General features: G+C 36.6%; 1 protein-coding gene across 1 annotated transcript; it reads right to left on the bottom strand.

Moving 5' to 3' along the window:
- Window positions 1–14079: 14079 nt before the first annotated feature.
- Window positions 14080–15160, bottom strand: LOC130078584 (C-type lectin domain family 4 member E-like). Its single transcript, XM_056244138.1, has 3 exons — window positions 14901–15160; window positions 14616–14743; window positions 14080–14537 (listed from the first exon to the last, which is right to left on the bottom strand). Exons 1-3 carry the CDS (start codon window positions 15127–15129, stop codon window positions 14424–14426), a joined length of 471 nt encoding a protein of 156 aa, XP_056100113.1. The 5' UTR covers window positions 15130–15160; the 3' UTR covers window positions 14080–14423.
- Window positions 15161–15667: the final 507 nt, after the last annotated feature.

Genomic DNA, 15667 nt, shown 5'->3' with positions numbered 1-15667 from the left:
GCACCTACATCTTCATTTATAAAATAAACATACAGTATATTCAAACATTTGATCTCCAAACTAATTGTATTATTCATGTATTCATGGAAAATTAAAGGTCATGCATTTCTTAAGGCACTCTTGTGCTATATGAGTTTAAGCTGAAATAATTAGGAAATATTTAAAATATGAAACTCTCTTAATATCGACTCTTTTTGTATCCATCCATCCATACTAAAGTTCAAAAGTTTGGAGTCAGAAGGAATTAAATAATACCTTTTCTTCAGTATTAAATTGATCAAAAGTCACACTAACGACTTATACCTGTACATATTACAAAAAGATTTCTATTTCAAATAAAAGCTGTTCTCTTGAATGTTCTATTAGTCCAATCCTGTAAAAAATTATCACTATTTAACCCAAAAAATATAAAAACAAATATTAAGCAGTACATTTATAATTGGAAATGTTACCTGAGCATCAAATCATCATATTAGATTGATTTCTGAAGGATCATGTGACACTGAAGACTAGAGTAATGATGCTGAAAACTCAGCTTTGATCACAGAAATAAATGTAATTTTATATTCAAATAATATATATATATATTAAACAGTTCAATTGTAATAATATTTCACGGTATTATTATCCCCAAATGTTTAAAAAGTATGGGGAATTTTTATTTTTATTTTATTATCATATTGTTATATTTACCCATGAGGAATATGGCAGTTTAAAAGCACCTGATTATCTTTATTACAAGTTTAAGTAAAAAAAAAAAAAAAATAATAACTTTAAAATAGTATATTGTATCCTGTACAATGCAGACAAAATGGAATTTGAAGACAAAAATGTGAGTTCAACTCAATTTCAGAAGGTGTGAGCACAGCTCAGCAGCCAATACTCCTTTTCAGCTTGTCATTTTACAGCCTTTTTTTCAAGTGGGAGGTCTGAATTCCCCTCCTCGAGGGATCTACAGCCACTGTCGAGACAGGCATGTTTCCTTCACGCTCAACAAATTATGCTTAATTTCTCTCCAGAGCCCAATTTACCCTGAGTTTTGATGTACTGCTTTATGTTCACATATTAAAGACTGCAGCACGCAGTAATGCGAAAGAACCCCCTATTAAACGTCAAAGACATCAGAGGTTATATTGGTTTTTTCAAAGTGCTCTACCTCCACGGTTTTTCAGGGAGTGATACAGATTTGTGGAGAGCATTTGCAGGTTGCCCTCTTTTTTAGTTTCAGATCAATGAGTTTCATTTGCAGTCCCAGAAGCTGGAGGGGTGTACCGAGAGATTGTCATTAGTATGTACCATGGTACATGTAGACCAGAGAAAGCTGACTGCTGATTCAGTCACATTGATTTTCTTTACATGTGTCTGTGAAAGTTTCACGTGGATGCAAGTTATTTATTTGATTTGCATTGCAATGAAGCGCAACCGATCCATCTGGCAATGTTATGCTTACTGGTGCAGATTTTTTCTCTAAAAATAAACCATTTAAGCAACACAGTGTCTAATTACTTTTAGACAATTTGATTTACGTTTAATTCAAATAATTTCAGTTGGAGGTCCAAGCATTTCAGACCGTTGGTCTGGTTTCCATGAAATCATAACTTGGTAGACATATAAATCAGGAGATTTTGAGGACACACAGGCACAGCAACTAGAAAATGGCAAAACTGCAACCATTTGATTGAGAAACCAATATAATGTAGATCAAAACAGTGCACTTGAAGTGAAAAAAGAAATGATACAAATAAACTGAGATGGATAGAGGTAAATATACATAAATATCAGATCATAGAGTCAGGGGTCAGGGAAACAATAGCAAAAAAGATATGTTTTAAGGTGCGATTTCAAAACCCACCTTAAAACATATATTTGTGCTACTTGTTTCCCTGACCCCTGACTCTGATCTGATTTTTATGTATATGTACCTCTATCTATTATGTTATCCATCTCAGTTTATTTGTATCGTTTCTATGTCATGTTTCATGTTTATTTGTACTTTATTGTAAAGCGACCTGGAGTTTTCTGAAAGGCGCTATATAAAATAAACGTATTATTATTATTATTATAAAATATAATAAATTTTCTCCAAAGAGAAAAATTTAATTACTTATGATAATGTAAAAATTGTCAAGAGAGACCATGTGCTCAGAGATTGTAAGGCAATAGGTGATATTTCTATAAAAGTGACAAGAAAGCTTATAAGCCTCATTTGGTAAAAATTCTATTTATAGCATATTGCATTACCCATAATCTCATAGGGACATCCACCAATCTAATAAGTTGCTGTTACTATGGATATGGATATATATATATATATATATATATGTATATATATATATATATATATATATATATATATATATATATATATATATATATATATATATATATATATATATATATATATATATCAGTGTTTCTCCTACAATGTATTTAGCAGCGGCGCAGCGCCGCCACTGGATTTTCAGCGCCACTGCAAAATCTTCACATGATCAGTAATATCACGACATTACACACCTAAAAACACTGAGACATGGCGACCGTCGGCGCTGCTAATGCGGTGGCTCTGAATCCACTTGTTGAACATATGGAAATATTTTCGATTAGGCTAATGTCACGCTCCAATAAGGGGACGTTCCGTTTTCGGCGCGTACAAATTCGTCATTTCAAATGTAGGCGCGCGTGAAGCGCGCTCGTTTTTCCAGGCCGCCTCTGTTCATGGTCGGGAGAGCAAGCACTTGTGGAAAGGAGAAAGCGGCGCTCTCCATGAGTAACGTTACAGAGCACAGTATCGGACCGACACTCGAGTAACGTTACTGTTTATGTCATTATTAGTCCGTCAGAAAAACAGTTCTAGGCTTATTCTTGGCTGGATAACTCTTAGCAGGTTTAAAAAGCCTTTTAAAATTAAATATGAGACCAGTTATGGATTAAATAAAAGTACAGTCAAGTCAAATAAAACTCGTTTTATCTCCTGTATTGTTTGGTAACACTACAATAAGACACCATTCATTAACATTACATACTTAATGCGTTATCTAACATCAACACATTGAGTGAACAATATATTTTTACAACATGAATTAATGTTTGTGAATGTTTTTTAATGCAAACACTTGATTGTTCATGTTTGTTCACTTCATTCATTGTGCATTAAATAATGTTAACATTAAACTTTTGATTGAAAAAATGTTAGAAAAATTAAGGTCTCACAGATTGGGTGTGGCCTTTGCCATCGAGATAAAATTTTCAATAAATTCGAAATAATCTTTTTCTGGGTTGTGCCATTTCATTTTCCCCCTATCAATATCTACCTTATAGCTGAAAATGAACACAAAACAAAAACTTGAAAAATCCTGTCTAAAATTATAAAATGAAGGTTTCTGTTTGTGACCAGTGCAAGGTACGTGCTGCAATAATCATGCCTTGAATCTGTTGATGGTATGTTATATTTTTACATCTCAAAATGTCCATTTCTATACACAAAACTTGCCAGAAGTCATGGTTTAAGGGGTTATTTGACTTGGTAACATCCTCCGGTACGTGACAGCACCGCTGCTGGAAAAATTTCTAGGGGAAACACTGTATATATATTAGAGGTGGGCATAGATTAATTTTTTTAATCTAGATTAATCTAGATTAATATTGAAATTAATCTAGATTAATCTAGATTAAAATGGCTCATTTGAATTCTCCCGAAGGCATTCAGAATATGTGTGCTACCCAAATAATGACTAAAAGTAAGTCTTTGAGAATAGTTTGCCTCGCGTAGGGATGTGCATTTCTGCCAAAAATGCCATTCGACAATCGAGGAGCAAAAGTCGAATATCGAAAAAAAAAAAAAAAAAAAAAAAAAAAAAAAAACGCAATGACAGAAAGGGAGGCCAATTTCATCTTTAGCGATTTGTCATCAAACAAACTGTTTATTAATTGAACAAGTAACATGTTTTCGTCCTTTTTTTTTAACATAGTACGCTAATTGGAAGAAGAAAAAAAACAATACGCACGACAGTCCGTTTTTGCATCGCCAATGCTCGTTAGATCAAAAAATAATGTCATCATATGTCATAAGAATTTTATGTGAACCTGCCTTGTAACTGCAATAGCCTCATTTTTAAACAAATTAGTTTCAATCAATGTAAACTATTCGTGTGATTATGCCACTGCGCAATAAACGCGCAATACACACACAATGTATTACCTGAATGAAATGAAATCGAATGTATCGTCCTGTGGAATCATTCATTCACAGAGAGCTTACGAAGATGTTCAACTAATAAAGATCTTCATCGCTGGCAAAAATATGATGCATTTGCAGATTTGCATTCACACTAGACTAGACTGTAGATCGGCCACTTCATCCAACGCTCTTGATGCTCTTAAATCTTCGTGTTTCGACTCCGAGTGTGAATTGAAAGCGCTTCAGACGATTCAGTGCGTGAGGAACTGAACAGATCAACTGATTCGCGAACCGATTTAGACAGATCATCTGACAACTTGTTTGATGAAGTCTTTGAACAGAATCGACTCAAAAGAGTGATTCATTTGTAAATGAGCATCGCTCATGCCCATACAAAGGACACAGTGCGCTTGGAATAAACTAATTTAACAACGTATTGCATTAAAATAAAGTAACGAGAGGAACGTCGCCCAACGTAATAAAGTAAAAGTACACCTTGTGTCCCTGACAGGAAAATACCCTGCTGCGCGATCTGTGACAGTAGGCGCGGCGTCATACTACACAATAGAATTGCGCGAAAATATAACGATATTCGAAAAAGCTATTTATGATCCCAACCCAACTTTGATTAACGGCGATATTTTTTTTATCGCCCGTTAAGAGTCTCACGTTAACGCAGCACGTTAACGCCGATAACGGCCCAGCACTAATATATATATATATATACAGTGGGGAGAACAAGTATTTGATACACTACCGATTTTGCAGGTTTTCCCACTTACAAAGCATGTAGAAGTCTGTCACTTTTACCATAGGTACTCTTCAACTGTGAGTGACGGAATCTAAAACAAAAATCCAGAAAATCACATTGTATGATTTTTAAGTAATTAATTAGCATTTTATTGCATGACATAAGTATTTGATCACCTACCAACCAGTAAGAATTCCGGCTCTCACAGACCTGTTAGTTTCTCTTTAAGAAGCCCTCCTGTTCTCCACTCATTACCTGTATTAACTGCACCTGTTTGAACCCGTTACCTGTTTAAAAGACACCTGTCCACACACTCAATCAAACAGAATCCAACCTCTACACACTGGCCAAGACCAGAGAGCTGTGTAAGGACATCAGATAAAATTGCAGACCTGCACAAGGCTGGGATGGGCAACAGGACAATAGGCAAGCAGCTTGGTGAGAAGGCAACAACAGTTGGCGCAGTGATTAGAAAATGGAAGATGTTCAAGATGACGGTCAGTCTCCCTCAGTCTGGGGCTCCATGCAAGACCTCACCTCGTGGGGCATCATGATCATGAGGAAGGTGAGGGATCAGCCCAGAACTACACGGCAGGACCTGGTCAATGACCTGAAGAGAGCTGGGACCACAGTATCAAAGAAAACCATTAGTAACACTACGCCGTCAAGGATTAAAATCCTGCAGTGCACGCAAGGTCCCCCTGCTCAAGCCAGCGCATGTCCAGGCCCGTCTGAAGTTTGCCAATGACCATCTGGATGATCCAAAGGAGGAATGGGAGAAGGTCATGTGGTCTGATGAGACAAAAATAGAGCTTTTTGGTCTAAACTCCACTCGCCGTGTTTCGAGGAAGAAGGATGAGTACAACCCCAAGAACACCATCCCAACCGTGAAGCATCAGTACATCATTCTTTGGCCTTTCTTTTCTGCAAAGGGGACAGGACGACTGCACCGTATTGAGGGGAGGATGGATGGGGCCATGTATCGCCAGATCTTGGCCAACAACCTCCTTCCCTCAGTAAGAGCATTGAAGATGGGTCGTGGCTGGGTCTTCCAGCATGACAACGACCCGAAACACACAGCCAGGGCAACTAAGGAGTGGCTCCATAAGAAGCATCTCAAGGTCCTGGAGTGGCCTAGCCAGTCTCCAGACCTGAACCCAATAGAACATCTTTGGAGGGAGCTGAAAGTCTGTATGGAGGAGTGGGCCAGAATCCCTGCTGCAGTGTGTGCAAACCTGGTCAAGAACTACAGGAAACGTATGAACTCTGTAATTGCAAACAAAGGTTTCTGTACCAAATATTATGGTCTGCTTTTCTGATGTATCAAATACTTATGTCATGCAATAAAATGCAAATTAATTACTTAAAAATCATACAATGTGATTGTCTGGATTTTTGTTTAAGATTCCATCACTCACAGTTGCCTATGATAAAAACAAATTACAGACTTCTACATGCTTTATAAGTGGGAAAACCTGCAAAATCGGCAGTGTATCAAATACTTGTTCTCCCCACTGTATATACTTTCGCAATCAACTCTAAGTAAACTGTTTTTTTTTTCATACTTCAAATATATAGTTTTCAAATTCAGATAGTGTTGTTTTTAAATTACTCCATAATTCATTACATTACATGTCTTTTTCTGTAGGTTAAGATTGTCTTTAATATCAAAGTTCACAATGCTGTGATTTATGTAGACTGGTTCCGTTCAAGGTTTAGGAATTTTTATTAAGAAAAATCCATTCACCTGTAATCCATAATCCATTCGTCTGTCTGTCCATAATCCATCCGCCCATCCATCCATCCTCTAATCCATCCACCTGTCCGTCCATCCGCCCATCCATCCATCCATCCATCCATCCTCTAATCCATCCACCTGTCCGTCCATCCGCCCATCAAATCCAAAAATCTGGCCATCAAAGAGTGTAACTCCTGAGTGTGGTCTCAGTCTAAAGTCAGTGCAGAGGAAAGCAGCTAATAGATTTTCTCAAAGGCAGTTTTCAGTTACACCTGACAATAAAGCAAGAAAAATGGAGAAGAGATGCCAAGAAATTTCAATTCTATAAACCTCTACAAAACTCCCATTGCTCAACAGATAAACATAATAGCAAAGTCTACTGTTCCTTCCCTCCTCAAAAAGAAAAAGGAGAAAATAGATTCAGTCATGTTCCCAAAAAACGCAATGAACACAAAAATAGCATTTCAAACTAGGTCTGAGTTGTGAGCTGGCAAAATTTAATGGAAATCTGCAGGGGCCCAGAGGATGCCTCCTATCTGAATGGAGATTACTCATATCTGTGGAAGGCTCACATACACCATATAGTGTTTTATTAAAATACTCGCCTGCATGCATGAGGAATAATGGAAAGTCGTGGGCAGTCCTTCGTCACCGGGCTAATTTACCTAATCGTCACGGTACTTTAGACCACGATGGAAACGCAGACAGCAACAGGTCTGGGGGGGAAAAAAGTGGGACAAATTGTTCCAGGTAGTTTCGGTGGAAACAAAGACATATACCTGATGTAGCTACCTGATCTAGATGAGTGCTTTCCCCTTTAATTGTTGTGATGTCAAGAGCCAACATAATTTCCTGGTCTGTCTCCTCCTCTTCCGTTTTGCATTGTAACTGAATGGGAGAGGTAGGTTCAATATGGTTTCTGATAATCTTATTTAATCGTTATTGTAATTGTTGCTTTTATACCAATATCTTCACCCCAATTCATGTGTAAAATGTTACTTTACTCACCTGTGTGATTATTTTAGTTATTTTACCCTTTTTGAGTTATATTTTTGACTTCTGGTAGATAAGCGAAAATGAAGGACGAAGTGTACATCATATTTATTGTAGAAAACAAGGGCGATTCACTCTCTAAAGGTCCTTGCACACTGAGTCCGAAATTCGCGTCCGAAATTTTCGCACGTTAAAAAATAAATACGACCTCACGTTATGTCAATCACGCTTGAAACACGCCTCCGAAACTTTCGTCCATCATAAAAAAAAATCAGATCAGGTTTGATTTTCTGCATTTTTCGCATCTGTAGCAAGTAGTTTGAATGGTGTTTGAATGGTGTTTTGACAATTCAGAGCCACCGAATCACGAATACGGAAAAACGCAAACGAAAATTTCGGACTCAGTGTGCAAGGGCCTTAAAGGCAGGGTAGGCAGGGTTTTTTCCCCAAATTTGTTTAAACTGTCTTTATTTACCAATACATATTTAAAATGTAAGTACTCTGAAAAGGAGAGTATAAAAATCGAGTGTCTGTAGTCCTCTCAAGGCTACAATAAACACAGCTGCTCTTTCCATTCGGAACGTGTGCACATGTGGGCGGCTCCTGTAGCAGCAGGGGTGGTAGCCATGGTAGCGAGGGAGAGTGACTACAGACACTCGATTTGTATACTCTCCTATTCAGAGTACATACTTTTTAAATATGTATTGGTATATAAAGACAGTTTAAACAAATTTGGGAAAAAGTGTTTTAGAAAAAACCTGCCTACCCTGCCTTTAAGAGGCAGCTTTTTTTGTGTTGTATCAGGTATGTTTTCTCTGTTGTAGTATTTTTTTTTACTCAATTTGTGTTTCATGCTCCTTTTTTGCAGGGGTGGTAAAAGTACTCAAAAGTTATACTCGAGTAAAAGTATATATACCTAAATAAAAAATTACTCCAGTAAAAGTAGAAAGTCCTCCATTCAAACATCACTTGAGTAAAAGTACAAAAGTATCCGATTTAAAATGTACTTAAGTACCGAAAGTAAAAAGTAAATATTCAAATTAACTGTAAATATCAATAATTAAGCAGATCAATTGTTTTGGGAGTGATATGCGATGTTTTATTTGAACAAATGATAAGATTAGATACTGCAATTAAGAATTTGTTATCTAGCTGTTTACAAGGCACGTTTCAATATGAAATCACTTGGCTAATAATAGTAACATTAAAGCAACACTAAATAACTTTTCCTCTGCTGTCCCCCTACAGGTTGGAAGCAGCATTGTCTGTTACCGCTGTCGTAAATAATTTAGCCTACAGCAGCCTACTGTCTACACATGCTCGCTGTTTATCCAGCACCGGTTTTAGAGTGAACGATGTCCAATTGTAACGCTTCCCGTAAAGCAAGTTACGAGTTAAATTTGTAGTTTTCTTATGTCTCATTCGAACTACAGGAACGCGACCCGATCTGGCAAACTTACGTAGTGTGGTTATAGCAGATATAGGACCGCAAAGCGAAGGCAGAAGTGCCTTTCACCCTGTTACGTCTTGATGAACCGCTGAAACTATTTTGCAAACATTATTTTAAGGTAAAAATAAAAAATCTTCTTTAGTGTTGCTTTAACGTCAACTCACCTCAATATGTTTTCTCAGATTTGAGGGAGAAGTTTTGAATGCTGAAATTTTATTCACCCGTGGCAGGCAAAGAAGACATTTCAGCCGATAAGAATCTTCCTTGACTTCAGTGAATTCGAACATATCATTGAGATATGGCCATGGGTGATGCCTGTCGGGAATCTCGGGATCATTGCTGGGAGCGAGAGCTGCACCTTCACCTGTTTCTGCAGTCATCTTCAACTTCGCAAACTGACTGCTATGTGAGCATATACTGGCAAAGAGCTCGTGCGTTCTTTTTTTCAAAAGAAAACCAAGTTTTTCATTGGTTTGGAAAGCCAGTGTAATAAATACTTGGAGCGGGCATGGGGAAATGTATCGGAGTAAAAAGTCAACTTTGTCTTTAATATTGTAGTGGAGTAAGAGTGAAAGTAGATGCAAATAAAACATACTCAAGTAAAGTACAGATCCCCGAAAAAAATACTTAAGTAAAGTAACGAAGTATTTTTACTTCGTTACTTACCACCACTGCTTTTTTGCCCTTTTGCATTGCAACTGAGTGGGAGAGAAAACAAGGGCGATTCACTCTCCAAGATGCTGCTTATTTGTTTGTTGTATCAGGAAATAAAAGATCCAGCGAAACTGCTGTCCTATGTCTGTGTCCAACACATAGACTGTAAAAAAATATGGACGTAGCGTCTGTGACGTCACCCGTAGGTTTCTGAAGAGCATTTTTGAAGCTAAAAGTGGGCTGATAACAGAAAATGGGCAAAGAGGCGGGACGTGGGTGGAGCTGAGGTGCCTAAATGCTGAAACCATGCCCGCATAGCTCGACGTGATCGAGTTTGCTCAGGCTAAGGAGCTAATAATGCTATATGCTACTACCATAGTACAATCACAAGGGCTGTGACAGCTGACTTGATGATGTAAAGCCAATAGTTAAAGTTCATGTTTTTGCTCTTCGAAATATAATAGTTAAAAGACATAGCTAAAAATGAGACTGTGTGTATCGTGATGCTGTATTATTCTGCTAGTCAATTTATTATGCATGCAGTAATATTGCTCTGAGCGTGTGTGTCTGTGTGTGACAGTGATTCATGCGCATACATGTCAGTCAGCGCGGCATAGCACGTCAAGTTCGAGTTTATCCTCTATATCTATAGACGTTTTTTACATCTCAACTCCAAAAAGCAACGAATTTGTCAGACATCCATTAGTGCATGTTCACAGAGGAAAACAACTGAAAAACAGCTCTGGTTGTTCTCTCGATACTCGACAACGACGGAATCCAACGGCGTGGGCGAAGGTATAATGCCGATGCGTGTATTAAATTGTATGAAATAATCCCGAAAAAAGCACAAACACGGCAGAGATGGCAAGTTCAGCAGCTGGAATTAGTTTAGGTGACGTGACGGCTAACAGACAGCAGACAAACGGCTATTAGCGACAGCAGCGGCAATCCACCTGTCACTCAAGTGGCCACGCCCTTAATTATGCAGAACTTTAAAGCTAAATATAATTTAAACGGATGAGTTATAAAAAAAAATCACCCCCTCACAGTTGTCATGAAGGGCAAAATTAGCTATATAGACTAAAACCACTTTTTGTACCAGGCCGTAAACACATTTTTTTTCTGCTGTAAAGTTGGGCATTTTAACATGGGGGAGATAGAGATTTGACTCCCTTTTGCATCCAGCCTCCAGTGGCCAGTCGTTGAATTGCAGTTTAAGTCACTTCCGTATTGGTTTCAAGAGAGAGACAGGGAGGTTGCCGCTCGGTCCAATAACTCCACAACGCTACACAACGCAGACAAGTGTTTTTCACAACTGGTGTCGCTGGGCACACATCATGCTTGGCATCGCGAGCTGGTTATATATGTTCCTTCCTGACATTAAACATTATAATTAGACCATTTCCATACATTGTGTTTATTGTGGGGGCAGAGGTGTCATCTTTAGATGAAACGGTAATTCTTAGTTAGCAACAATGTTCACCATATAGCAAGGCCTTGAATGCCTTATTGATTTTTAAAGAAGGATTACTATGAATTTATTTATTTATTTAAAAATGACCCATGAAAAGTGATCTGGCTTCAACCAATTTTGTAAAAATGGCCAGCTGACTGTACGTTATCCCGCCTATTACACAGTGAAATGTACCAATTAAATACATTGATAAGAAAATGTAGCGTCTAGTGAATTGATCTGTAAATAGCTCATTCATTTATCAATTCTCTTCATCCACTAGTAAAACTGAAAAGTTTTGCGAACATTTTTCTTCTTCCAAAGTCTCATTAGATCTGATAGATCCAACAGAATGAAGCATAACTAAAAGTGAGACATTCAAGACCCAGCACCTTTTAACTGCCTGAAAGCCAACAGCATTTCATTATTTCAATATATGCAAATGTATTCGTCATCCTGCTGTCATACGCTAAACTTTGATGCAGTCTTCAGTGGATGATCCTTGGTTCAGTCTCTTGGTCATGTCCCATGCCAGAAATATAGCTTTAATGCTGTCAAATCATCCAGTCGGAACATGGGCTCCTAAACCCAAGAGAGAATTTCTTTTTTTAAATATTAATTTATTAAACTCATACACTAAGATGTTTGAGCGCTTTTGAAATGTTCATTTGCAATAACCCATGTGACCCATTCTGTTTGGGAAAAATATGAAAACTTTAGTAAGAGTGGAAAATAGAAATGCTAGACTTTATTGCAATTAGGTTTCATTAGAATTCAGGACGTCCATTGCCAGATGTGTTACAGTTATTTTCAATTATGCTAATGGTCCTATTTCGAATGCTGGTACTTCCAGGAATGTTTATTTTTTAGTTGAAATGGTCCGTGGCTGTTAGATGTTAGCATACAATTTTAATGTTGTATTCTTTTTCCACAGGATGTATTAATATTTTCATGATCTTTCACTTTCTATTTACAAGAAAAGTACAATCTTAAGTTTCATATCTCTTACAGTCTCTGCACTGATGTAGATGCCTCTTCTCTATTCTGTCTTTTGATTCCATCATTAAACCTTTATCCATACCATCATTCACAAGCCTAGACAATATAAGTGCAGTAGAAATGGTTAAAGTCATTTAACTAAATGAAAAATAATTTTAAAGTGGTAAAATAGTATATCATACAGTGACCAATACTAAAATGTATACATGATTAATCTCAGTCCCTGTGAGTTCAGATGACTGGATTTTCATTAAGTTGAGTTTGATCTCTTTTCCAACTTCACCTCTTACAACATCTATATTCTTAGACATCATCAATGTTTTTCTCCCATCTTCTCTGTGCATTTTCTGAGTTGTACCCCTTTTTATTTTTTTGTTTACACTTTTAGACTTTTTTGTTGTTGTCAAGATGCCAAGAAACTAGTAGTTGTTTCTCTCCTGTGAACTGTTTTGTTCTTCATCTGTGTTTGTGTGGTCAGTATTTATTCAGAAAGGAACTGTTTGTGGATAAAGGAACTTCAACACACTGAAGAAGGTCACCAGAAATATTTGTTTCAACAGTCCGCATTGTGTTTATTTAAATGAGGATTGATGCTAATTTTAATGGTGGGTGGTGTGGGAAAATTTTAGGTTGTTGCTGGTACATCAGACAGCTGATCATTTTATGTTCAAGTTTTTTTTGTTGTTTTTTTGGTGTCAGTCCAGTTAGCTAAAATAATTTTTAAATGGAACACTTTTTTTTTTTTTTTTATATATTTGTTTAAGGGTTATAGTTCACACAAAAATGAAAATTCAGTCATTAATTACTCACTTTCATGTCATTCCAAACTCACAACAAGAGATTTATGTCCCTCCATTAAAAGTTTATTCAGTAAATATAGGATAATTGTATAATAGGTTTGTGTCTTTTTTTAAGTTTGAAAGTAGTCACCATTCAAATGTTTCATTTTTAGGCAAACTATCCCTTTAATGTTTCTCAGGTAAATCATTGTATTTATTTTAGATCTGGCCGGTCCTTGTAATTTTTAGTCCATTCCTTTTTTAACCACAGTGAGAAAAACAAAAATAGAACGGTTGATGTATTTTTAAATGCTATGTTGAATACCAACATTTTAATTAAAATCATATACACAAATTTCCTGCGCACAAAATAAAACATTGACTTCTTTTCAGATTTTTGTTTAGTTTTGCATCTTTACAAACCAAAACTAAAAATGGACAGATTAAAGCTGAAAGGTCAATTAACAAGTTTTCTATAGTAAAAATATTGATTCTCCCACACTTTCGAGAGCCATGTCTCTGAAACGATATAACTGAAATGGGCATTGCAGAACACCTGTCCCAACATGGTGACAGGCGAGATCCCTCCCCTCTTGTTCCTGTTAAAAAGTCAACACATTCTCATTCACAAGGGGTCCGATACTAATGGATGTCAGAGAGAAATGTTGTCACTATACTGACATCAAACGTTGCTGGACTTTCTTAAAGTGCTTAACGTAAAAAAAAAAAAAAAAAAAATATATATATATATATATATATATATATATAGTACTTAAAGTTATTTAGTACTTTTTTTTTTCCTCTAACTGTTCCTTGATCCCGGTCCCAAGTCCAGGAGAGTGTATGAAGCTGAAGCTAATGTAATTAATCTAGATGTGTGATTTTTTTTTTTATTGATTGTTCTGAGTAAAAAAACAATCTGAAAAAGAAGTGAGAAGTGTCTGTAGTCGCATTCACATGGAAATGTAATGTTACTTTCATAGCTAGCACATTATGTATCTCAAGTGACATACAATATTTGAATAATATTTTAATGTGACATTCTTTAAAACAAAATAAAGTTGAAATTCATATTTTTAAGCCAAATTCTTGGCGTATTTGCCACACGTGTTCACAACCAGTGAAAAAATATTTTCCCCATAGCACTGTTCGGGCAGCATCTCGTTCCCACTTTTTCAGGGAACAGGGTTATAACCTGAGATGTTCATTGACTTAATTCAAAATTCTCTTCTCACAGATAAATTGAAAAATATCATTGCATGGATAATCAGCCCATCCTGGTCCATAATTTAGGGCACAGTTCTCTCTTGTTTGTCCATTAGGCTCTGCACTTGCCCAGAACCTGCATCAACATATCAACATCTGTGTGATATGATACTGATTGTGAGAATCATTTATTAGATAATAATTAGTTCAGTTCAGTCCTTTCTCACCCAGAGGTCAGTATGCTGCCATCAACCCATTTCCATCTGCCCTCCAAATCACTGTCAGTCAGACCAATCCACACTCTAACACCAGCATATATTTTCCAAATAGCAAAATCCTGAGAAAATGAAACAATAACACATTTAGGTCTTAAAGAGAATTAACAATATAAACTATCCAGTTAGAGTTTACTCACTTGTTCTTCTCTGTTGTTTAAGATGATCAGATCTGCTCCTCTCTCTGTACAGTATCTTCTGCTCTCAGTCCAGCTCTTCGTCTCAGAGGAAAGGAAGTAAAGATTGGATTTATAGTAAATCCATCCATCTGTAAACACAACCAGTTTAGGTTTAAGCACTTTATTCCCATCAACCTGATCTACAAACTTAATTTCTCACTTAAATAATTAGTAAATTATCCTTTAAAAAAAAAAAAAAAAGACACTTGATTGTTTAGTTTCAATATAGGCCTACTTCAAGCTTACCCCTTTCTCCAAGATTTTTTGACAGGTCATTTTTCTCCTGATTTAACTGTACGTTTAGTTGAGTTAAGTTGGTAATCGTGGTTAGCAGCTGGTTTCTCTTTTCTGTGGTATTGTTGGTTAGTTGTCTCTCTTGAGCGAACATGACGCCCAGCACTATGACTGCGGTCAGCAGAAGAGCACAGAGCAGCACCAAACACACTAGAGCTGCTCTGGAGCTTTGGATCCTCATACAATCACTTCCTGAACAACAGAGACATGATGTTATTTTCTGTATTTATCCATAAAGAAAGCACACATTAACTGAAAGCATGAAAACTGAGTGAATTTTTTATCTCGGCACTTGCGTTGAGTCTATGATCTCTTCCAATCTTACCTTTTGTAGCGTCACCATTTTCGTAGACATCAGTGGTTTGTCCATCTTCTCTGTTCATTTTTCAGGTTGTACTACTTTCTATAGTTTATTTTACACTTTCAGACAGTTTTGGTACTAGTTTCTCTCCTGGAGTGAACTGTGTTTTGTTCCTCATCTGTGTTTGTGTGTCAAGTTTTTATACACAAAGGAACTATTTTGAGGAAATGTTTCAAGTATTGATGCATAAAGGAACTTAAAGGTAAGTCACTTTCAGATTGTGTTTATTTAAATGCATTTATTATCACAGAATCACTGTGTCGTTATATATGTAAAGTCTAAAGTACACAATTAAGTGCAAATATTTTCTTTTTTGTGTGATTGCAGTTCTGTTCATCCTGTTATTTGTTTATTTATT

This window comes from Rhinichthys klamathensis, unplaced genomic scaffold (assembly GCF_029890125.1).
Source record: "Rhinichthys klamathensis goyatoka isolate OS25496 unplaced genomic scaffold, OSU_Roscu_1.1 h1tg000926l_1, whole genome shotgun sequence".
NCBI lineage: Eukaryota > Metazoa > Chordata > Actinopteri > Cypriniformes > Leuciscidae > Rhinichthys > Rhinichthys klamathensis.
This window is presented reverse-complemented; position numbering and strand designations above follow the sequence as displayed.